Source organism: Pan troglodytes, chromosome 8, assembly GCF_028858775.2.
Source record: "Pan troglodytes isolate AG18354 chromosome 8, NHGRI_mPanTro3-v2.0_pri, whole genome shotgun sequence".
In the NCBI taxonomy this organism is placed as follows: Eukaryota; Metazoa; Chordata; class Mammalia; order Primates; family Hominidae; genus Pan; species Pan troglodytes.
Genome location: NC_072406.2, coordinates 130,405,471 through 130,431,435, shown reverse-complemented (window position 1 = coordinate 130,431,435; position 25,965 = coordinate 130,405,471). Strand labels below are relative to the sequence as shown.

General features: G+C 38.6%; 1 protein-coding gene and 1 long non-coding RNA gene across 6 annotated transcripts in view; both read left to right on the top strand.

Annotated features, from left to right (window-relative positions):
* Nucleotides 1-12,098, top strand: part of FAM204A (family with sequence similarity 204 member A) — a 32,433-nt gene extending 20,335 nt beyond the window's left edge. For all 5 annotated transcript variants that reach the window (XR_010147027.1, XR_001706863.4, XM_063782171.1 and 2 more), the window contains 2 exons: nt 10,699-10,805; nt 11,102-12,098. Coding sequence is in view for 3 of the 5 variants with exons in the window: in XM_063782171.1 (XP_063638241.1) it covers nt 10,699-10,805; nt 11,102-11,153 (159 nt within the window). In the remaining 2 variants the exon portion in view is untranslated. The remainder of the gene's footprint in view (nt 1-10,698; nt 10,806-11,101) is intronic.
* A 300-nt stretch (nt 12,099-12,398) lies between these two features.
* LOC134807211 (uncharacterized) lies at nt 12,399-24,111 on the top strand. The gene is made up of 2 exons (XR_010147028.1): nt 12,399-12,481; nt 22,275-24,111. It is a non-coding gene; the product is annotated as an uncharacterized LOC134807211 (long non-coding RNA).
* Nucleotides 24,112-25,965: the final 1,854 nt, after the last annotated feature.

Here is a 25,965-nt window from a genome sequence, read left to right as displayed (position 1 = left end):
TTTGTGTGCTTTTGCTAAATTTCTCAGTAAATCTGGACAATTGGGACTTGGATAAAGTTTTCCTAAATGATGCACTGGCCTGGTGTAGGGTCACCATGTGACATTCTGCCCACCAGCGGTTGCATATGAACTCTGTCCTTGTCTACCTCGCTACTATTCACTGCAAGCTTTCCTTTCTATGTGCAGTTTGAAGCTGTTTGTCAAAACATACAGAACTAGCGCCTTAGAGGTTTCAGAAATGTGAGTTTCCTTTGAGGATATTAGGATTCTTTTTTTTTTTTTTTTTGCTTTGTCATACTGCAGTTTTAGAAATGGGAATTGTATGATACTGACTAGATGTTTTCCATTTTTTAAGGGCTATTTCCTGTCACACTTTTTGACAAATGAGATTGCTTCAGAAATACATGAGATTTTCAGCCCTTATAAGAATAGTAAATGTTTTTCTCATTGTACTTTTTATATTCATACAAATACAATGTTTTGTTCTGGTAAAATAAATGTGTTTAATGTGGGATTATAGCATTCTGATTAAAAGAAAAATAATTTAGGCCCTGTTCTTTGCCCTGTGTAAGTGGAAAAACATCTGGAAAATGTTTACCGTTCAGACACAGGCCAAATTGGAAAGATACTGATGTTACTTTCATTAAGTACCCGTGAAGAATAATCAAGATGGAATTTTTGAATGAATAGTTTGGTTTGAGATTTAATTTTACATATTTATCTCCTTGGTACCAATAACCGTGGATATGAGAGATGGGATTTTGAGAACTAAGTGTGAGTTTGGGAGCAGAAGCCCTTTATGAATTAAATGTATATGTGCATGATAGGTGTCCTTTTGGATATCAGGTATATTGGTTTTTCATCAGTACCGTTTCCTTTTTTCAAGCAGCAGTGACTGGGACCTGCTGATAAAGCCTTTGCTCAGAGGCACAGATCCCAGAGTTCTTAAAGCCTTTTCCAACCATAATAAGTGAAACTAATTTTTGATGTTTAACATTTATAAACCTATGAAACCAATGGGGCAGCATCAGTATTGAGAAAAATGAAGCCAAAAGTAGAACCATGTCTGAGAATAGGCCTTGAAAACAGTTCTTAAAAAAAAAAACCACACACACACACACACAAAAAACGGTATTCCAAAATAAGACTGTTAGTGTGCTCCTGTTGTGATACAGCAAGAACATAGTTTTCCAGAATCATATTCCCTTAAATTAATGATGGCATTAAGATGTGTAGAATCTGGTTTGGGGGGATGTCTCAGTCACGTTCACATGTTTGAAGCCTAGATTATGCTGTCGTCTTTGGTTTTGTCATGTAGTGTGATTGAGACTGTCCCTCCTGTTGATTAAATACTTTGTTAAAAGTCTTGGGGGAGAGATGAAGTAGAAACATATACTTGGGTTTGTGTCATACTGATGAAACTGTTCTAATTTGAAATATGTGTGTGTGTGTATGTGTATAAAATACACATTCAAGTATTTGAGTGTATTTGTGGCTTGTTAAACTCAGACTTGGTTTGATGTACATTCCATTCATTGATAATGATCATTGAAAATGCCATGCTTTGGTACTTTCTTTTCTTATACATTATGTTTGTTTAAATCATACCAATTTATAGAAAACGATAGAAACAAATATTTTAAGATTAAGTGCTAAAGTCTAGATTTAACGAAGGAAGCAGATTTAACTAAAAATTTTAATAAAAATAAATTTTTTATTTTATTTAATAAATAAAGTTTTTATTTTATTTAATAAATTAATTTTTTATTATAAATAGAGTGCTTAAATTTTTGGATTTTAAAATACAGGTAAGTTAATAATGTTAAAGTAGTAACTGCTTACTACCGATTACTTAGATTGAACCTCACATAAAAGGGGATTTCTCTCTAGGCATCTTCATGTTAGCCTGCTATAGATAAAAACCAACTTGGTTTGGCAGCAGAACAGTGAGTTTCTGCCATCCAAAGCATCATACCTATTGCTTAGGTTGATTTCAGTTATACCTATATAGTGTGATGGCAGAAATGAATGGGGAAAGAGAGGTTGCCTATGAATTTCATTTGAGCTTTTTTATGCCCTTAAAGATTATGCTTTTTCTGTAAGTAGCTGAAACAGGATGGTCTTTGAAGGCAGAGTAAAACCTGACTCCTTGAAAACACCAGAACTTCATGTTGTAACATTATAACAGTTTTGCACAAGCTACAAAGAGTAATCATATTGGTTTTTGATGATTTGCAAGGCATTCAGTATAATATTTACATCTCAGATCCTGTGGTTATAATGCGCTGCCATCTTTGCTGAATCTAAAACCCTTTGATTTAGAGTCATGATACGATAAAATTTTTCATATTTGAAAGCTTGTTTTTTGAACTTATAAAAAAGGAACTAAGGCAATTACTTCAGCCCTTAGTGCTGTTGAGCTTAATATTATTGAGAATATAACCACGGTGTATCAAAAGTAGAAAGGATAAATATATCTCATTTTAATGGTACCCTCTTTATAGATGTAAGTGTTGTATTGGCAGAATGAATTGTGCCAGAAATTGAATTTTAATTTTATTATAAATGAAGTAGACTGCTTAGATTTTTGGATTTCAAAATACAGGTAAAGTTAATAATGTTGAAGTAGTAATAGTTTGTCAATATTTCAAGAAGGTAGGAATGGCCATTAAAAAAATAAAGTTTGAATTGATTGAGTTGTAATTTATAACTAAGTGAATTAAATGCTTTCTAAATTTGGGCAGACTGTTAATTTGTAGCCTAAGCTCTGTAAAGCAATTGTGGAGAACATCTAAAGGCATTCTCCTAGAAGAGGACTTTATATGTACATTTGAGGAGACAGATTTTTCATTTTATATTAACATCTGAGAAGTAGTCCTTTCTCAAAAGTGCTGTGGATGCTGTAGCACTTGCTCTAGTATTCAGGACTTTTCCAGTCAGTTTATTGTTAGCTTTTGGTTTCCTTGAGAAAGGGTTTGACTACAATTCTTCCTTTTCATTTCAGTTATTAGTTTTATGTAGATGTAAGTGCTGTTATCTTGATGGAAAAGGAACTTGAAGTCCCCTCCCCCTGGAAAAAAAAAAAAGAGCCCTTCCCAAATAATACAATTTTGATCAGAGTACCTGGAGTGTTATTGTATCTGGAGTTCAAAACATTTGCTTAAATTTTGAACTAGAGATGTTCTCAAACCTAAGTTTAAAGTTACTTCTAGTCAGGGCCATTATGTTTGCATCAAAAAAATAACTGAAAAAAACTGAATTGAAAGACAATATTATAGTGAAGCAGATCTTTATTCTGTAATCCAGAAAACAAAATCGTTTTCTGTTTTTGTGAATACTTTGTGTAGAAATGTCTTGACAGCCACGTTTCTGAGGTAAACCGGTTTGCTCAGATACGAAGCTGAACGGTGTATTCCAGTTAGCTGTTCTAACAATTTGCCACTGGAACCTGTGACCCTGTGGAAAGGTTGCAGATCTTTTCTGTTGTCTTAATTGTGATTTCTAGCCACTGAAGATTGGGTAAACATAGTAAAAAATGCATTAAGTATTATTTATATATATTTTAAGGGTTTAAATTTAATATCTCCATTTGAATATTTTATTTTTATGGAAAGGAATTTATTTCATTGCTAGTATCAGGGATGTGTATGACGAATATAATGTAGGTTTTGCTGTAAAAGCAAATGGTTGTTTTTTGTTTAAATGATTATTTCATACAGAGTCATCTAATGTCTGCAGTCTGGCAAAATATATTTTATGTCTCTCTTTCAAATTTTATTACTGTGCCTTCTGTCCCTTACTTTTTCTTTTGTTTCCTTGTTTATTATTACTCTTTCCAGTAAAGCAGTAGAGTTTAGGAGACCATTTTCTTTTTGGTATATTTCACTGATCAGCAATGAGAAAGAATATAGTAGACCATTTTCTTTTTGGTGTATTTCACTAATCAGCAATGAGAAAGAATATAGGACACTGGGGAGGGAAAAAACCTTTCACCAAATAGGCTTGTGTTGATCAGGAGCTAATTCAGCACCTAGGGAATGTGGGAACTCTGCCTTTGGGAAGGGTATGTGTGTCTGTTGAGGATCATCTAGAACTCGCTCTCATTCATTAACTTTGGTCATCTTTCAGTGCTTTTTAATTTAAAAGTTACTCTGTGTATCATTTTGTATTCCGCACATTATCTGGGGGGCTTTTAAAGGGCTATTTTAATTCTTTAAAGCCTTGTTCTCCTTAGTTCTTACAGGTAATTCAGTTATTACATGTAGATCAACAATTGGCACAATGTATGGAAAATAAGCTGTGACTTCCCAAGTAAGAGAGGGCCTGGATGAATTTCTGTACATCTAGTTTAAAGATATGTTTGTTCCCATACAAAATTGTGCACAGCCGTGACATTGCAGCATTTTAACATCAGAAAAATAAGGCTGGTGTTCAGTGATGGTTTTTTTTCTCTCAGGTTTTTAGGTGTGCTTATTCAAATCTCATTACATTGAGGATGTTTTCTTTTAACCTTTGGGGTATGATTGGGTGATCACCTCAAATGGTGTTCCTTATGCTCTCTTTTAATTATGTTTATCTGTGCTTTTAACTAACCTTAAAAAAAGATTTCAGATGTTACAAGTCTAATTAAAGAGACAGACAAAGCACAGTTTATACTGTAGATTTTTTCTGCAGTTCAATTAATCAGCATGTTTTCTCTTTTAATTAAAACCATTTTAGTAAATTAAAGCCCACAGCAAAACACATATATAATTTGTTTGTAATTAGCTCTTAATTGGTGGTAGTTGAAGCTTAGCACCCTTGGTTTCTTTCTTCATGATTGCCATTTTATTAGCAGCCAGTCATTAATTAATCTTTTTCTAATTAGCTTATAAAACTGTTGGTGGCACATTATTGTAAATGTGATTTTAAGTTCAAAGCTTGTTAATAGGCTTTCTTACTTAGAAGAACAGAGATAAAGAAATTGCTGAAAACAGTACTACAGTTCTTTAAAAAACTGTCTTTCTTATGGGGGCTGTGTAAAGCATCTAACAGCTTATGGTTAATTTTTTAATGCTTTTTTCCCCTTATGAATGGCATAAGTTGCTTGAATATAAACGTCTGTATCCAGGAGTAATTTCAACAGTAGAACATCATCTTCTCCCTCCTTTGGAATACTGTAATCCACATATAATTTGAAGCCTTAATAGTCATCATTAAAACAGGTGTTATGTAAATGATTTCACTATGAAATCAGAGTATATGAATCATATATGCACATATACACACATATATGAATGATATGTGGATATACACATATAAAAGATATTTGTATATATATCTATTTGATGTGTTTTAAGAACAGGATTTGTTGGGTTATGCTTTGAAATAAAGTGATAGGAGTTGTAGGTATAAAAATAAATGATAGCTGTGTATACGATCGTACATACATATAGATATATGTAGTATACAAACGTGCAAACATATGCAAACCTGTGCATGCACATTTTAAGATGACAGTGAAGTTAGGTTATTTATTAGGACAGAAAATGATTTGATTTAAAGAAGGAGTTAAGTGACTGGATATGGTCTAGCTTATTTGCTTCACCAGGGCTTTGGCATCTCAGGTGTGACCATGGAGGGAAAGGTACCAGTTCAAATGTAGATGTCTTGAATTTACTAGAGCACATGCCATATTAAATTGTGGTTTGAGTGAAACACATTGGTCACATTATATTCTTTGTTGAAATATACCACCAGTTTCTTAAAACTCCTTCACTGCAAGGCATTCTGAGCTGTTTTTTAAAAATCAATATTAATGCAGAGTTTCGAAAGTTATTTTTTAAAAACACAGTGTTACCAGTCATTGGAAGTGCTTTTTCTTATTTGCTTCTTGAACTTTGTATGTTATTTCAACTTTGGCTATTTCTTTGCTTGTTTTTTGGAAGGCATTTTATGATGCCATGCAAGAGACACTAGAAAGGGATAGCTGACAAGGAAAAAATTAAAAATTGGATAAAAAGTAAATGAATAATGTCATATTACTAAAAAGATGAGAGGCTAATTTGTGCCGACTTTTTGCTAATTTTGTTCAAGCCTCAAAATGAGGAGCTGTCACCCGTTCTGTGTAGCACTGATGACAGTGCCAATGATCCATGAAATAAGCTGCCGCTGGCTTTGTTCTGATAAGAATGAACAAATCTGCACAATGTTCGGCTCCCAGAATCTCATTTTCATACTTGCATGCAGGCTAAAAGAAATAAGCTGTTTGCAGGCTTGATTAATCAGACATTGGAGGGGTTTTTGTCTCTTTGATCTCTTTCGTCTCCTAGGTAACTTGCTTGACATTAATGTTGAGCTTGAGTAAAGACAATCAAGAATTGTCGACCAAACTGATATAAAAATTAAAGACCTTAACACTTTAAGTACTCCAGTAATGGTTCTGCTTTACTTCAGAAAACATCTGTTTTCATTTAATTAAAGAACAAAAGAGAATGGTATAAATATTTTTCATAGAGACCTATTATTCCATAAAAAGTTAAAGTATGATAATTGGTATTTTTAAATAAGTGCCTTGAAAGTGTTCAAAAGGGAGGAAAACTTTATAAATCTGTTACAAGCTAGTAATTTTGAGATGAGTAAAATATACTCTGAAACAGATAAGAAATTTACAGTTATGCTAGATTAAGCGGTTTGAATCAGATACTTCAAATGATTATCAGCAAACTTTATAATGACAAGATTTTGCAAGAAAAACTAACTTTATTTTGAAGTTTGTCTTTTAAAAATCTGTACTGTGTTACAAGGATGTGCCATTATATCTATTTTACAACCCAATATGATTTACACACGCTAAACCTGTAAAATTGAAAGGAATTAAAAAAATGTTGCCGTGCATTTGCTTGAGGTTATGCAGACGCTTTTACAAATCTTCCAAGTGGCTGTAAAGATGAATGCCTCAAGGGTCCAGCCAGGGCCCTGCTTTTCCAACCAGCTAAAGCCCTTATCTTAAATCCAAGCAAAGTACCATTAATCTTTTTGAAAGACCTTTTATGGCTTTTAATATATCCCAAATTAGAACATTTTACACCCTTGGTTCCTGAAATATGGTGATAAAAAGCCTTTAGAGCTTAATTTTCCTTACTGCATGCTCTGACCAATTTGCAGTTCTTTGTGATAATGTTTAGACACCTTAATTAAAATGCAGCAAAATATTGGATGTTCTATATGGAAAATGCTGATACTTTGGCTACACGTACAAGAAATTTTGTATATATTTTATTCATTTAAAAAAATTTCTTTCCACGTTGTGTTGCTATAGTTATCTGATGACCCAAAACCATTTTTTAAATATTAAACCATTGACCAAGCTTTTGTGATGTTTACATTGAGCATGAAGATGCATTTTTCTTTTTATGGAAGTGGAAGGGGGATTCTTTTCGGCCTATTTTATTTGTTTGTAATACTGCAGCACAGCACGATATTCTTTTATATTCTGGAACCCAGGTTAGTCATCTTGACTGGGAAACTGCGTTTCTTCTCAACTGCCTCTTTCATAGAAGGTTTTATTATCCTTTTATATTTTCAGATTTTTTTCTTTCTCCACAGAAATAAGTGAGACACATTCATTTTAATTATATGAAGGACACAAAAAGGCTATGAGTTTTCATCATTACAAGCTAAAAGATTTCTTTCTGTAGAAAATACATAGACCAGGTTTGTTTAGTGTTTTATCAGCTGAAGAACATTTTATTTAACCTAAGCCAAGGTAAAATACAGTTAGAAAATATACCTTTTATAGGATCAGGTCTGTTTGAAAGTGTTGCCTATGTACCTAGTTGTTTATTATATTTATTAAGCTCACAAAATGATGGAGCCCTCTCATGTGAATGGCTGCTTATTAATATGTTGTAATGAATTATTTTTAACAAGCATATACTGTATTAAGGAACATATGCTGTTAAGGATTTACTGTGATGCTAGTTGTGCTGGATTTGGCCTTAGCATTGCTGGAGCACTAAAAGCTTTTACATTCTTAGAGTACATGACATGTCGAGGTGAAGAATCTATTGAATTCAGATGACTGCATGCCCAGACATAGGGAGCTGCTCTTTGGCTTGGTTTGGCTGTCCTAACCAGGACAGCCATGTTGGGAAATTCCAATGAGAAAAATATAAGCTATGTCTTAATTGACAACAGTTTTAAAAAATAATTTTCTCACATTGTTAATGGTGCATGGCAAATATGGTTCAGATCATTTTTGTTTCTTACAGTATAGTCTCAGTTGAAATATAAGAGAAGCTAGCTGAGTGGGTCATTTTTGGTGGGTGGTTTTGGCAAAACTGAATTTGCATTTGATAGGAATGGAGTTAATGGAAAAAATATAGATTTTTCTGTTTTACGTTTTGGCGACGGGGAAGAGGAAAGAGACTGAATTGTCCACTTGAATGTGGAGAGACCTATATACATCTTAAACACAAGTAGCCAGCTATGATTTACAGCAGAAGAGAGTTTATTAGGTATATTTACTGCTCCCTTCATAGCCTGCTGTACCTCCACATTTCCCAGCCCCCTTGTTTCGGAGCCACGTGAGTAGTTCTGACCAGTGGGCTCTGAGCAGAAATGATTTGTGTCACTGCCGAACTAAAGCATCGAAGAGCCATTGTGAGGCCCTCCAGCTCTTGTTCTGCCATAATAGTCCTGAAAGCCACATGTTGAGATGCTGGCATCACAGGTTAGAGGAGAGTCCTGCCCATCCACAGGGACTTAAAATGAGACAAGAAATAGAAGTTAGCTAGTGAGATTTGGATATTTGTTGGATACTGCAAGGTTGACTAGCCCAGCTAGTTGATAGGTGTTAACTTGATTTTTTTTTTTTACATGTATGACAAATGGATAGTTTTTCAGTGGATAGGAACTTCATCTTAATGATAAATTATGCCACAGCCTCCTTCCAGAGTTTCATTTTCTCCTGGGATGATGATGATACAGGCTTTTGATTCTTAACCTTTTTTATTTGGTTGACTTACGTGAACTTTTCTACAATAAAGAACTGGAAATTTTGAAAAGAGAACCAAAAGAACAAAGCCAATACTAAAGCAGTCAAATGTAACTGCCAACTCCTTCTCCCCAGCCCCACAGTTTGAAAACAACCTGTTTCACTCAATGCTCTACCTCCAGCACCTAGAACAGTGCCTGGCAAAATTATGCATTTATGCCTTTGTAAAATTTGTTGAATGAATGTTATTCCTTTGAAAAAGAGGAGGACGACAGGAGCACTGCTAAATATGGGTTTGAGTTTTGGGAAGACACCGAGGTTGGTCTCCTTTACAATGGATCATCCTTTCTTCGGCGCCTTTCCTGTTGATGTTGACCAATACGGCACCGTAGTTCAATTGTCAGCTTCCTTCCATTTGTCTACGTTCTTTATATATATGTTCTTAACTGTACTGAAAAATCAAATCTATTTTTGCCCTCATTTATAAACTACAGACAGTGCTTGATTACTACTTGTCGATTTCATCCTAAAGGAAACTGTTCTCCAAGATTAAGCTGAAAGACATGTCAAGCGTGCCAAACCTTGCTCTCCTAAGTTTGCTTCTTTCCTTACACGTGTGCTCTTAACCTCCTGCCATGCCTCACTATTGGCAAGCAGATCCCTAGAACTTAGGCCTTAACCTGTTGACTTTAGAGTGGCTTCTAGGTCATTTCTTCTTTTTTGCAAGTCTGCCTGTCTACTAATATGCATCAGGTGAGTACAAGGGATAGAAAAGGCAAGAAACACCAAAGAGGTACTTCGTTTTTATTGTTTAATCTGGGTTCTTAATGGATACTCTTGAGCTGTCCGCATTGGTGGGCATTTTAAAACTAAGAGCACACTAAAAGTAGAAGATACCATCACAATGCTTATCCTGGAGATGCTTGCTGGAACAGCTCTGCAGCCAGAGCGCCGTGCAGGGCAGAGTGTAAAACTGAAAGCTGGACGGCTGGAGAAACAAGGACTGTTTTAGGTTGAGTTAAAGAAGACTTCTGGGATGGGGGGATTTCACGGTGAATGGATCTTGTAGGACTGGCAGGTGGGTGTAAGGGGGGCACACACAGAGGGCCCTGCACAGGGGACACTTAAGTACTGTGGTCCTGGTGCTCAGCCTTTTCACCTTAGCACCCCTGATATTCTTTTTTCTCTCAGTGAATTAAAAGCTGTTACCCACCATACAAAGTGCATTTATGAAGTAGTAATTAGCTTTCCCATGTTTTATTAATCACATCTGTGACTGCCAATCAGAGCTTCTGATCAGCATGAGATAACTGGTGTGACCATACTGAGTTGCTGTAATTCTAGCCCAGAGCAAAGAAACTTGATGTCTCTGTCAGTGTCTGTAGCCTTATCAGGGGTAAATTCCTGTTCAGCCTACTGCAATGCTGAAATAGCTTGAAGATCCTCATTACTACCTTTGTGGACCCTCGAGGGGCCTCAGTTTGAGAAGGATTTCCATCCAGGAGACTGGTATAACTAGGGTAAAGGGTCTATTGGGAGTCACGGGAGATATGGGTCCTATCTTTGTATTCATTATACTTTGAGAGGGAATGAACATAGAATTTCTAATTTCTAGACATGGCTTTCTTACCCACAAGTTCTCAATTATTTGTATAAGTGTAATTACTGTATTAGCTGGAATATTTATTTTCACTTTTTTTTTTCTCCTTTGTAATTCTTAGCTTGGTGTAAAAATTGCCAAAGCAGTTGCCTGCCACAACTTTGTAAAAGCCAAAAAGGAGGTTGAAAATTCACAGGCTGCCCGAAAAAAGAAGAAACTTGCATGGGGGTGAGTTTACTTAAGATTTTTAGTAGTAAATCTCCTGACTTCATAGAAATTCTGCTAATACATTTTGTGATCTAGTTCGTATATAACTGTTACTCATTTTACATTTTTTTCTTCATTGAATGTTTATCAGATTATAAATATAGAGGCATTTCTTCATCCTGTTTAATGTTTATTTTGTAATCATTGGAGTATGTGAAAAATTTTTGTTTGTTTTGCGTTGGTCTCTAAGTAAACATGTTCAGCAAAGTATTTTTTTTTTAAGAAATAAATTGAGATTTGTATGTTCTTCATTTTAGGTTTGAAGCAAAGAAGAGATGGGAAACCAAAAGCAACATGGGATACATGTAACTTGCCAGAGTGCTTCAAGACATTTGTAGACTCAAATGCTCAATTTACTGAGAATGTTTTCCTGCCTATGTTAATATGTCAGAAAATTGATAGCACTAAAACAAAAATAAGCATAAAATTTGGGATTTTGATTATCAGCTCTTTTCAGTCTTTCTTTAAGGACTTTGTCCTATTGAAGTCAATAAAATGAAGCATTCTGTTATTTGTATAAGAAATGTAAGAAAAAAATATAGAAAGAAGAGGATAGGATTTTGTTTATTTGTATGGATGGACCCTCGGTATAAAATCACTTTTGGTGCTTTCCATTCATTTGGTTTAGCACAGCCAGTGAGCTTCTCGTACTTTCTTTTTTTTTTTTTTTTTTTTTTTTTTGAGACAGAGCCTCGCTTGCTCTGTCACCCAGGCTAGAGTGCAGTAGCACGATCTTGGCTCACTGCAACCACTGCTTCCTGGGTTCAAGTGATTCTCATGCCTCAGCCTCCTGAGTAGCTGGGATTATGGGCAAATGCCACCACACCCGGCTAATTTTTTTTTTTTTTTTTTTGTATTTTTAGTAGAGACAGAGTTTTGCTGTGTTGGTCAGGCTGGTCTTGAACTCCTGGCCTCATATGATTCACCTGCCTCTGCCTCCCAAAGTTCTGGGAGTACAGGCATGAGCTACCATGCTGCCCTTGTATTTTCTTATCTGTACCCAGTGTAACTACACGTTTACTGGAACTGTGTTTTTAAGACTGACAGTTGTTTATAATGGATTAGTCGTAAGTGCCAAAAAGTCTCAGTTGATATTATCTTTACAAATGACTTGACCTTAATGTTATAAAAGTAGTTACTGTTTTTTTTAATTGGAGGCAGACTTGATATTTCAGAATTGCATAGTAAAAGCAATTTGTTAATTTTTGTGTACTTTCAGATAAACTATTACAATAAAGAAAGGAGCAGAATGTAGTATTTGGAAGATGATTTAAATTCAGCAATGCCTAAAAATGTTTTCCTAAGTATTTTTCTCAGCCATGTCATTCTTTAAATTATGAGATGGTTCTTAGAAGAGAAAATGGTGTAATTGTATTAAACAGACAATTATAACTCAAGATAATATAACTTTGAACCTTCTAAGAACTGATTTGTTTGGTTTTCCTCCCATTCCTCATTCCTCCTTAAAAGATTGAATGAATTAATGAGCAGAAAGAGAGGATTGGTAACGTGGGAAATCGTTTTCATTAGATGTACATTTCCTGGTTCTCACAGGAAAGGGGCTCCGGAAAATCATAAAACAAGCAGGTGAACAAGACCAGGTGTGTCGGCACCTCCCTGCTCAGTGCCCAGCAGAGGTAAAGAACCACTCAGCATGGTTTTCGTCAGTTCACCTCTTCTGTCGTTGTCAGAGGTTTCCTACCTGTCTGATATAAACTTTCTCTGGGTTGATAATATAAATTCAGAAACATGTAAAATGAATCATGATTATATTACTGTTATTTTTAGACTTAAAATAGTAACAAAATTTTATTTATGGTGGCACATTTAATGGCTTTTTTTTTCTAAGTTCTGGAATAAGAGAATACCTAGCTACTATTTAAGCATCCAAAAATCATATCTTGCTTTCATTTAGTTGGGAAAAGCCAGCATAGAGAAAGCAAAGTTTTAGAATATTATGTGTCATACTAATTCAGTATCCAGACCAAGTGTTGGAAAGTCTTATTTTATGATTTAATATCCCTTGTTCCATTTTACAGATGTGATCATGTAAAACTTACGTACAATATTCATTTCAAACTGCTAAATTAGGTAAATACAGACTTTTAGTATAGAAACCTTTCCTCTAAAAATCCATTATGGGGGAAATATTCACTATACAATCCAGTGGTTTTGTCTGAGATCCTAAAAATGTTATTTTTGAGCAGGCGAGTGGTATAGATATTCTCACACTTGGGGCCCCGATATGGGCATTTCCCTTTGACTTCAGTCTCTTTTTTTTTTTTTTTTCTGTTTCTACTCCTTAGAGCATTTAGTGACCCCTGCAGGCATGTTGCACTTCCCATACTGAGGCCTTGCCAGAGTGGCCTCCTGTAGGGTCTGACTTGGGATCCTGTCCAGCCAAGGAAGCCCTTCTTCAGCCTGCTCCAGTGCCCGCAGTTGTCCCCTCAGCATCCCCTCGGGGTTCTCATGTAGATGGGAACATTTTAACTATGCGGAAGGCAGGCATTTCAGCAGAATTAAGTGTAGCGGGGGCTCATCTAATAAAGGAAGCCACTTCTCCCAAGTCGTCACTCCTTTCTGGGCATGGGTTGTGGAAAGCTCTAAAACGTTATGTATAGCAGAAGAAGGGGTTGGAGGGAAGATTTGTGGGGACAGGTTGTCTTGGATTGGCCCTGCTGACATGTCATTTGAGAGCAGTTTTATTTTATCCTTTCTAATAGGAATTAGGTATTTTACTCCTAGAAACATTATTCCTTGAGTACGCATGCTGCTCAAAGGATGTAGTCATTTGTCCACTCCATTCTAGTCACAGCAAAATAAGGATTCTTTTTGGATCAGTAATAACTTTGGTTCCTAAAACTTCAATATGTGCATTTACTACCACCAGAATGCCTGAGTTAGATCAGTAATGTAAATGTCAGTTATTGTTAACTGAGATTAATATGTTTCAGGCCGTTGGTATGGCATTAATGTAACTATGATTTACTATTTAAGTACTTTAGGCTAAAACATCTTACTAAAGAACAGTAATTTTGAGCTTTACAGCACTGGTTCTGAGAAGGGGAAGTTGGCAGTGCATTCTTGTTTGGGAGCCCTCAGGATGTTTCTGATTTTCAGCAGAACATTCTATGTCTTTCACCGAAAGGAGAGATTGAATATATAATCTTAGGTTTGCTATAATTAGTTCTGATGACAGAGTTAAATACCTCAGCCAAGACTGTAAATCAGTACGTAAACAGGTTTCTGCAACTGATCATAAATCTCAAACTCCATATTTTAAACACTTATTTTTTTAGGCTGACAGATAAGGGAGCAGCAGGCTAAGGATAGGAATAAAATGTTATCTGAACTTTTAAGTCACAACTTAGAACTCACATTAAAATCTTCTGATTTTCTTTATACCTTTTGTCTAAAATATCTTTTAGCTTATTAATAACTTTAATAAGACAAGTTTGAATTTAATTCTCAAAAAATGAAGATATAATTTATAAAATGTCCAAATTTTTGTTAAGACATTACTTTTTAAGAAATGTGTGTCTTGCTAAATATAAAACATATTGTATGAGGTTGTTGTTTAAACAAAATGAGAGTTGTACATTATTTTTTAAGAGATGATAAAGTTTGAGGAGGCAAGCCGATGTTATGTCAGATCTCATTTTGAAGTTAGTGAAACCTAGTCTAATCCAGAACCAACTGAATCCAAGTTTTCCATTTTGGCAGAAGTTGCTTTTATTTTTAGTATCTGGCAGAGCAACAAATGCTTTGCATGTCAATTTAATATTTTTTCCTGCCAACTGTTTATTCATTGGCTTAAAATTTACACTCTACTAAAGTCTTAGCTCTGACTTTCATGAAACAAATAGTAATATTTGGACAAAATATGTACATGAAAATCTTTTTCCAGAACCAAATGTAGATTGGTATTTGTGACATCAGTGCCTTCTAGCATGGTGACGGGTCGAAAAATACTTTGAAAAGTTGAAGGCTGTGTAAACCCACGGCAGTGCATCTCAAGTGATTTTTATTATGAGGTACTCAGAGTATCTAGGTTTTCAAATTTAAATTAGTGGGTGACTTTATGCTAGAAAGTAGAATATGTGTTAGAATAAGTTTATCAATATATATTCTTGGCCTTTGTAGGATACTGAGACAATAAGGTCCATTTTTCGTTTTTGAGGTTGGGGAGCTCTGTAGATTTTGATAAAATGTGCAGAACTGCATTCTTTAATCTTTATTATTTCATCCTCCCTCCACACTGCTTGCTTTAAAAGAAAAAAATACCTACACACATTTTCTAGTGTTACTGCTGTAATCAGCATAGACTTCCTGGGAAGGGATTCTTGCCTTCAGTAAAGGACATGACAGCATGTGGCCAATGGAGATTGCCACGAGGAAACCTGGAAAGGCATTGAACCATTTTGTGCTACTGTTAAAATGAGGTGTGTTGTCTCTTTATTATCTCCTACTCAATAGTGAGTATTCTGGAGGTGTCTGTTCCCTTTCCGGAATTTCTTCAAATACAGCGATGCTTCAGAGTAGCTTCCTGCCACATTGGCTTTCATGATCTTAATCCCTGGAACACAGCTATAGGCTTCTGGGAGACAGTTTATTAAATGCCATGCAGAATGCTATGTTTTTAGATGTGCATGTAAAATCAAGAATTAGCTGAGGAATATCTTTTTATTAGTAGTAGTAGTAACTCATTTTTAGATTCAAGTAAAGTTTGTTTTCCAGGTGAGATGACATTTTTAAGAAATTGAATTTAAGTATGTGCTTTTATATCCAGACCAGGTTTCTCAAGAAAGCAGAATACAAGGGAATGAAAGGGGAAGGGAGGGTAGTGCCCAAGAGAAACCTCAGCTCCTAAGTGCTCCCCTGCCAGGTTTCCCCCATGCCTGCCCACTGGCACCATCCTGGCAGCTCCAGCCCACACCCCCTCCTGGACCCTGGGCTGCCTCTTGCTGAATAGCTGCAGGGGGCCTGCTATGTGACAGGTATGGAATGAGGTAATCTTTTTCTACCTCTAATTTCTGAAGGGTGTGTCTGTCCAGTTTTTACTTGTTCATTGAACTTAAAGCCTTAGGAACCAACAGCTACAGTGCAAGCTGTAATTATTGATGTCTGTTTCATATTCATCTGTAAGTTCTGGCATTTGATCAAGAAGTCAATATATCACTTCATCTTCAGGCTGAATGTGTCTCAGCTATAAAGGTTTTATTGTTTGATGGATAGCATACAATTATGACTGCCCACAATAAGAAGTGTTTTCGTTTGTAAGATGGGTGATACTAGAAGTAATTATGAATGTCACAAGGAATAGTGAAACAATGCAGCTTTGCGTTTCTTTGAATTTCTCCCTACATAATGCCCAAGGAACATTTCCTGAACGCCTACTGTATGTCAGATAAACTAACTCTTGCAGATGCAAGGATGAATAAGCACAATCTAATAGGAAATATATGTAAACCATGTTTTGAACAACTCGATTTTCAGGCGGGCTATTAGAAAATCAGTGAGTTTTTCTTTGCTGAATACAAAGACATAATCTACATATAAGAAGTAATGTAGACTTAAAAATTTTAGTTACCTGAGTATATACTTACTGTACAGGTTGCTGAATTTCCTAGCTAGGCAGTCAGCTACAGTGGCTTATCAGCTTAGTGACTGATCCATACTTGCTCACATCAGAGTGGGTGGGATTGATGTCCTGACTGTCTCCCCTGGAGATGAGGAACCTTGGTGGGGTTTGACTCAGGAATGAATGCAAATGTTTGTTCTGCACATTACTCGGTGATTTTAAGCTTAAAGTTTTCTTAGACTGCATTAACGTGTCCTTTATTTTAGCTTGGGTGGGCCACAGTACCTTCCCATGTTAGGGTAATGCTTCCTACTACTACAAATATGCCCCCCAAAATATAATGACTCAAGCACAATACAAGCTTATTTCTTGTTCATGAGACAAAGGAGAATGTTGCTTGCTGTCAGCGAGGGCTCTGTTCCGGGCTGTCATTCAGAGACCCAGGCTGACAGCGACTCACCGCCTTCTTTCCCTAGTAATCCTGGATGTCCCCTCCATGCCAGTCAGCTGGAAGGGAAAAAAGCATGGAAGAGCACTGGCGGGAAGTTACGGGCCTGGCCTGGAAGTGGAACACATTAGTTCTCACTTTGCACTGGCTCAGACTTCCTTACTTCATCACACTAACCACAAGGGAAGCTGGAAAATATAGACTGGGAGGAAAGAAATTTTAGTAAATAGCTTGCAGTATCTGCCACATTGCCTCAATCACATACGATGTAGTAACTTTACATTTTGCTGATGTTGAGTAGCACAAACTACTATTTGTGAGTTGATGGAGTCATTTTTACTTGGGTGTGTTGACAGAGCTGAGTCAAAGTAGCTGTTCATATTACCGTGTAGTGGGTGTGGTGTCACAGTGTGATACCTGCTGAAAGAGCATTGCATGCTCAGTCAGTGAGGCAAAGGCGGTGCTTATTATGCCATAAAGGGCTGTTGGGACTTTACCAGGTAGGCGAGTAGAGGCGAGTGCATCCTAGGTAGAAGGAACGGCGTGACACATTTGAGGTACAGCAAGGACTTCAGCAGGGGCCGGGGAGAGAATGAGAACAGGGAAGTAGAGCAGCAGAAAGAGATGGCGTTGAAAAGAGCTGGCCAGAACCAACTCACACACAACTTTGAGAGATGCTGGGGAGATTGGACTTGTGCGGGGAAGAGTTGGGTGTCTATGGATGGTGATGTGGGATGAAGAAGGTAGTCAGAGAGCAGGCTTTTAAAGAGTAATGTTATATTAGTAGTTTAGTAATATAGAGTTAGACATTTAGTATTTAGTAAAGTAGGTCATATTTATACTTGTTGTGTCATGGTACCTGTGGAATGCCATGGAAATGTCAAATGGACACTTGTATGTAGCAACCTGGAGGTCAGAAGGGAGGGAGGTTGCAGAAATAGGTCGAGGAAAGAGGTCTTGAAAGGTGGCATGTCAACAGGAACAAATGCCGCTGAGCTGTCAGGCAAGATAATGGTGGAGAGGTGGCTGTTGGAGTTAGCATCAGATGGCACCGGTGATCTTGGCCAAATCAGACATCCAGACCAGAATTGCAATAGATGGTGCAATTGCAATCTTAGGTTGGATTTCCTAGAAACAGTGCCTCAGATCTCTTGTGGAGGTGATTTGTAAAAGTATGCACTTCAGGAAACATTTGGAGGGAGCAAAGCCCATGAGGAAGGGGAATGCCTGAAAGGGGTAAAGCCTTGGCCTTGTGCTGGGGGGAGAGGGCTCTGTGAACTCTGCTTGTGGCAAAGGAGCTGTTTTTTTTCTTTCTTTTTTTTTTTTTTTTTTTTCTTTTTGAGACGGAATCTTGCTCTGTCGCCAGGCTAGAGTGCAGTGGTGTGATCTCAGCTCACTGCAACCTCTGCTTCCCAGGTTCAAGCAATTCTCCTGCCTCAGCCTCCCGAGTAGGTGGGACTACAGGCATGCACCACCACGCCCAGCTAATTTTTGTATTTTTAGTAGAGACAGGGTTTCACTATGTTGGCCAAGGTGGTCTCAATCTCTTGACCTTGTGATCCGCCCACCTCAGCCTCCCAAAGTGCTGGGATTACAGGCATGAGCCACCGCGCCTGGCTGGAGCTGGCTTTTAAACCTGGTATCAGTCTGTCCGTCAGTCAGTCACTGCAGGCCAGCATTTTACATGGGATGAAAGGAGGGATGGATGGAAGGGGTGGAGGATACATACCTGGTCCTTCCAGTTAAACTATTTAATAAATAATCATGACTGAGAATATAAGCCTTAGAAGTACTGTTATTGTTCTGTAAATTTTTTAAAAACACTTTGAGGATTCATTGTTATATATGTTCCTTGCCTTGGAGAGACATCTTGGTTCTACATACGTATAAATGTCTAGCAGATTGAAAAATCTGAAATTCTTCTTTCATTACTCTTTCCATACAGTGCTCTTGCACTATTCCTCTAAGAAAGCCAAAGACACATTATACTTGTTTTTTAGATGAGGAAATCAAGGTGCTGGGAAGTTTAAGAGAACTCTACAGCCATTCATCTAGCATAAAAGGGCTGATGTTAGAACGCAGGCCAGGCCTTTGCCTCTTCCCTACCCCATTCCAGTGGTTCTTGAAGTGGGATCCATGCCCACCTGCAAGCAGAATCACTTGTTAAAAATGTAAACTCCAGGGTCCCTCTCTGGGGGCAGGGCCTGGGATTCCACATTTTAAAAAGCTCCTCTGTAATTAGTGCATACAAAGAAGACTCATTGTCTTGGAGCAGCACCCGCTTCTTACACGGGGAGTCTGGGATGGGAAAGAGGAAAGCAAGTCAGTGCAACTTGCACATGTCTTATCACAAACCATAGGGAAGGAGGTGCCTTGTGGTATAAATACTGAGTTTAATGCCATTAATATAAACGCTCATATTCCCAAACAGACTGCCTGTACTAGTACATTACTTCCATTTTCCAAAAAAGGAAAAGAAAGGTTCCGTGTCAAAGAACTCAATTGGAATCCTCGCTTGGTACTTGCTTCCTTGCCAGCAGTGCTCAAAAAGAGAAAAAGAAAATCCAAAGTCCATGTACATAAAAGTTCCATTCCCGATGGTGGAGGGCTTAATTAAAGTCCTCAGATGTTTCTGTGCACCTTAGAAAACATTTTTATGAAATTCATATATTACCAGAAGTGGCTCCAACAATTCTTGCAGTTAAAAACCTTGTAACTCATGCAGCTCCATCAGGAGCAAGCTGCCTTTTTCAAGATTTGTTTTGCTGCTTCCTTTACCTCCGTAGCCTGTGGCAGAGAGGGCTGCTCAAGGGCCTTAACTGCCAGGATGGCACTAGAGGATTTTCCAAGGTTAAGGTCAGATAACAGAATCTGGAAGAAATGGATCCTTCTTCCTGCATTTCCTTTTCTCATTCTTTCAATAAATGTGCACTGAAGGCTTGTGATGTGTCTGGCACTACAGCAGGCACTGAGGATGCCACTCTGAACAAAGCAGCTGGATCTTCATGGAGCTCATATCCTAGAGGGAAAGACATAATAAGCAGACTCTGCAGTGTCACACAACATCACCTAGGAAATATAGAGATGCAAGTGCTCAGGCGCCAGGCCAGACGTGAATTCAACTGTGGTAGCAAGACCTTGTATCTTCTGATGGGACATTGAAGTGTGAGAACCACTGGACTCTCATATGGTGATAAACTATGGAGAAAAAGGGCGGAGGCAGGTGTGTTGCTGATGCCAGCAAATGTTAGAATAGTGAAACTGCTACACCCTGGACTATGAAGCAAGCCAGATTTGAATCCCAGTTCTGCTACTTACAGGCTGTGTAACCTCCGGCAGGCTACTTAATCTCTCTGTACCTTGGGTTCTCCTGAGAAATGGAGATAATAATAGTAGCTATCTTATAGAGATGTGAGGATTAAAGGAACTAATGAATATGAAAGTGCTGAGAATAGATTCTCACACACAGCAAACAATATACTTGTTGGGAGACAATTCTCTGGACAATTCTTGCATTTCTACATGTCTTGGAAGCAAGGCACTAAGTACCCTTTTGTTCCAAACTATCTTTGCAAGGATGTTTGTATATAACATCCTTGGAAGATTGAGATAGTGTCTCACTCTAGAGCAAAGAACAGACATGCTTACTCCCATTACAAAAGATTCGGTTTCCTAACTCAGAGTTCCTGTTCTTGAATGAAAGTCATGCAGTATACAGGTGTCTTTTGGCCCTCTTACTGTCATACTGTAGGAATCAATGCAAAAATGCTGATGGCTATTTCTGTTGTGAGTAAATGTCTGAACTGAAAGTCTAGTGTCTTCTATCAGCATTTGTAAAACTGGCCAACTGACTTGCTAACTTGCAAGTAGGGTGAAATCTCAGACCCTTCGTAGTCCTTGACAATTCTGTGAAAGTGTGTAAGTGTTTGTTAGTACTAATGTTGTTATTACTCCACATTACGTGCCAATTTTCTGGAAGAAACAAAAATGTAATTGATGGCCCTAGCCTTCAGAGAGTTCCCAGTTGAGCCAAGGAGGTTAAATATGCGAAGATGACACAAAAGACATACAGCAGCAGGAAAGCAAAGCTTTGGAATGAAACTTGTGTTTGAATGTAGGCTGTGGATGCTCACCAGCTATGGCAACTCTGAGCCTCAACAAATTTCTATTTGTAAAGTGCTGTTGTTAATAATGCTTACTTTTTGAGGTTGTGAACATTAAGATAGTGCATGGAGAGAGCTTAGCACGGGTCTGGCATGCAGTAAGCACTCAGTTACCATTACTGGTGTTGCTGTATTGCTTTTGTGCTTAGGATACAAGCAGAGCACTTTCTCTCCCTCCCTGGGTCTTTAGGGAAGTAAGGCCCCAGTACTGTACTTCCTTTCAGGTGGAAGCTGCTTTCCTTGGAACCACCAAACCCCAACTCAGTATGTCCCTGGATTCTGCCCAAAGAATTCCCCAGGGCTAAGCTCCTATAGGTGGGTGACTAAAGGACTGGCTTCAGAGTCAGACAGCTCTCAGTGGATATATACTTAGAGATTTAATATGATATATACTGCTTTGAAGTTTATGTGGTGGTTTTTGATGATTTTATTAATGTGCATAATAGTCCTAGCACATTAATATGTGTTCAGCCAATGTTAATCAGTGCCCTAGGCTACACCACCATGATTTAATGGGCCATTCAATTTTCATGACTGTATTCCTAGGATATTTCTCAATGACTCATACATGGTGGGTGTTCAGTAAATATTTGTTGATTTAATTGGCTTGAGTGAACAAAAGAAGTAATACGTCCTTTCATCTTTTCTTTCAAGATATTTCTGCATTAAATCATCCTCAGTACATTTTTTTGAAAGCCAAGTTTTCCCAAAGCTCCTCATTTCCTCACCTCCCTCTGTGCCACTGGTTTTTCAGTTGCTGGGGGCTACAGACCCTCTCTCTAGAAAGATGGACATGTGAACATAAGCACTGCATTTTGCACACGATTTCCGTGGTTCAGAGACCACCTGAACTTTTCCTTCTAGAGGACCCTGCTTAAACACTTCCATTCTAGGGTGTCCAGCCCATTAAGATGGCCAAGAAATCACATCCCACTCATCTCCCCCAAATCAGCAAGCTGTCATGGATGGTCCTCAATACAGTTGCTACTTTGTTCCTCTATAATCAAGGCCACACAAGACCCACTTCCAATCTACTTGTGATTTAGGGATAGCAAAGGATTAAAGCAATTCAAGTATTTTAGATTCCTATTTATAGCAGAATTGTGGTTTTCAAGACATGCTAATGGAAAAATTGTTAGTAAAAATAGGTTCATTCAGTCTTATTGATCATGCTTGTAATTCTGAAGATTCCACATGTACTTTTTGTAACCATATTTCTCTTCTCTTCCATTCTCTAGTTGTGAGAAAACCCAGTTGTCCAATAATTGTCAAGCTTTCCTTGGCCTTAGGGAATGAGCACTCAAGACCTTTCTGGGCCAAGTGTGGTCGCCGACTCCTGTAATCCTAGCACTTTGGGAGGCCGAGGAGGGAGAGCTGCTTGAGCCTAGGAGTTCAAGACTAGCCTGAGCAACAGCAGGACTTCATCACTACAAAAAATAAAAAATTAGCCATATGTGGTGGTACACCCCTGTAGTCCCCCAGCTACTCGGGAGGCTAAGGTGGGAGGATTACTTAAACCCAAGAGGTCGAGGCTGCAGTGAGCCGTGATCGCACCACTGCAGTCCAGCTTGACCCTGTCTCAAAAAAAAAAAAAAGAACCTTCTGGAAGCAGAAAGGAGGAGGTTTTCCAAAACCAAATCATGTCAAGTACCTAGCTTGACCTCAAAAAAAATACAGAAGCAGGGTTGGTAATTGATTGACAGGAAGGGCAGCTCAAAGCAGGAAATGGAGAGTGGTATGAAAACACTTAAGCAGTACAGCCCAAAGGAAGAACCTGAAAAGTTCAGCCATACATTTTCTGAGAAGATGAAAGTGTAGGCATTAGCATACTCAAGAATCAGGCAGACAGTTTTCCCCATTTGGAAGCTGAAAAAGGAATGATCTGCTGCCCAAGACAAGAAAATGATGTGGGCCCAGAGGGAACCGTCACTCACACGTACACTGTCCAGGGGGCCAGAGAAGGATTACAGCCGCCATTTTGGCTTCTCTAGAGTGAAGCAGCAAAACAATGTCTAGTGGTTGCTAGGCAACCATTAGTCCATCGCTGCCCTTTTCCATTAAACATTATCTGCCTTCTTAGATTGTTTTAATTTACTTTTTTAAACAGGATAGGTAATGCAACAGAGAATTAACGGTGCAACCTAACAATGAAAACGCATTTGAGGTTCCCAAATCAGTGAAGGCTTTGCAAAGGTTAGATCACTCTTGGGTGGATGCCGAAGATAGTGACAGTTGACTGAAACCTCTTCCCCAGACATTTCATCACTGGTCCTCATGTTTCCTAGTGCCAAAAATAATAATGTGGACGTAACAATAATCTCTGTACATTGTAAAATGTCTGTCCTCTGCTACGACCTGCTCCAAGCTAGATCTTGTCCTGAAGCAAGTTTCTCTATTGGCAAAGAGTGGATGTCAGAGGTGGTAAAATGGAGTTCTAGCCCTGGTCAGCTTTGTAGATAGCTAAGATCATGGTATCCAAAGAACCTGAGCAAAAGTACGTGGAAATAACACCTGTTTGTGCAAGGAACACTTTCTGACACATAAAAATGCAAAGTAACTGGTAGGAGCGAATAAGCATCTTTATTCAGATACACATTGCATTCGGATTTTAAACATACCTAATGACTTTTACAACAAGAGGACACTGAGGTACCCAGAAAGAGGGTGGAAAATCAGGATGAAGGGAGTTACTGCTAGCCTGTCATGTACCATGCACACAACCTATCTTTTTAAATACCAGTGGATTTCCTGTCTGGCTCAGGGGGCCTGTCTAGGAAGAGATTCAAGGAAAGTAGATGGGTTAGTTCCAGGGACTGGGGCTCAAAAATTTAAAGCCACATGTAACGTTAGCTCTCTCACTCCCACACACATTTAAGATAAAGGAGATGGCAGTAGTGTGCTGCCCGGAGGATGGAATACGCAGATAACTAGGTTTCTATACTGGTTCTACTCACTAGTCTGATCTTGGGTAATTTTTTGGGTCATTGTTCTGTAAGGGAGGGCAATAATAACTACTTGGTCAGGGCTGTTGTGACAATTCAGCAATAAAACATGGTCAATTGCAGCTAAGTATAATTATTACTTTATTGTTGCTGTTATCACCACCCACACCTCTAATACTGTTCCTGTACAGCTAGAGAAACACTGCTTTTGGTTGCCCCTTTCAGATTTGTGTTCTTTCAGGCTGCCTTTGGTGCTCTAAGTGCAATTTCATCTGGATAAGAAGAGTATGATATATGTTGCTCAGGGCGCTCTAACAGGAAGGGACTCCAGGCTCAGCTGTACCCAGCCAGATACCTGGCTTGTGGAGTAATTGACACCCTACAGGCAAGGTTGGACCAACTTCGTTATCGTGATACCTGCCAGGGTGTGAGGCCCGGTGTGACAGGTGTCAGTTTCACAGTCTGTGCAGATCCTCACATGTACTGAGATAGAACCGCCATTTTTTCCTATGTGCCCAACACCATGCTAAGTACTTCTTAAGCATTATCTTATTTAATTTTACAACTCTGTGAAGTATATGCTATTATCCTTATCTTGCACACGAGGAAGCTTACATGCAAAGAAGTTGCACAACTTTCCTAAGACCAAACCCATGGTAAACCCAAGGCCCGAACCTCTGCTAGTCCATTAGTAACACAATGGCCCGTGGCGTGTCGAGTGGGCCATCTGGTAATGAGAGGAAAGAAGGCCTGGGCAAACCACACATCTGCACAGAAGTTCACATCCCCATCTTCTGAGAGGCCAGTGAGGTGTAGGATTATGGAGGCCTCACCCAGCGCAAAGAATGGCAGCTGACAGCGGCAGCATGCTTAGGACATGAACACCCGCACAACCAAGGGGCCCTTTCTGGTGCAGCCAACAGGGATGGGAGACATGAGATGTGCATTTGAGCGCTGTGGTTGCCTGGGGTAGAGAATAGGTAGATGAATGAATTAGGAGAAGGAGGAAAGTTTGAACCAGAGGAATTTGGTTGTCTAGACTCAGCAAAATGAGAAGAAATGTATTCAGTTATTTATTCATTTAAGACACACTTAGTATTGTATGCCAGTACATGCCAGGCACTGTACTAGGTCATGGGGATAGAATGGTGAGCCAAAAAAAAAAAAAAAAAAAAAAAAAAAAGAAGAAGAATTAGCCTTTTCTTGTGCAGTCACTTCCCTCTTGTAGCTTACAGTCTAGTGCTAAAGAAAGACGTCATCAAAGAATCACCCAGATAAATAGAAAGTCTATCTGGGATAAATGCTGTAATGGAGTTTGTGGCTTTAGGAGGGAGAATAAGATGGGGAATGTGACTTGATTGGGGAGACCCTTGAGGAAAGGAGAATGGAGCTCAGCTCTAGAAAGGGAGAAAGTGAACTAGAACAAGAGAGTGTGTAAGAGGGCTCTGTGCAGAGGGAACAGCCTCTGCAAAGGTCCTCTGAGGAGAAGGAGGCAGGGTACACTTAGAGCTTGAACAAAGCACTTGCACAATCAGTAGAATCTGTCAAGTCCACACAGTGTCCAGGCTCCTGGATCCCAGGGCTGCTAATTAATGGGAGCACGGTGGGCATGTGGGCCCACCCCACCCCAGATCCCCACAGCAACCTGCTCCATTGGGAGCATCGCTTGTGGCCCTCAGCCTTTCTACACACCTGTCTCCCACTCCGAGCAGCATCATTGAGTCACAGCCTCTGTTTTCCTCTATTGTTGAAGAGCTTCTACTTAGAGCTTTTACGTCTGCTATGATCCCCCACTGCTCTAAAGGGAACCATTGTTCTAAAAGAGGCTTCACCAGGTGGGAAAACCATCCCTAGGAATGCAGCAGCTTGACCACTGACCATACAAGGGTGCTTCTCATTCATTCCTAGAATGACCAGACTCCCCTGGCCTCAAACTCTCCCTGCTGGATTCTGTAGGAGGGTGAGGGTTCATTGGCCTTTGGTGCCA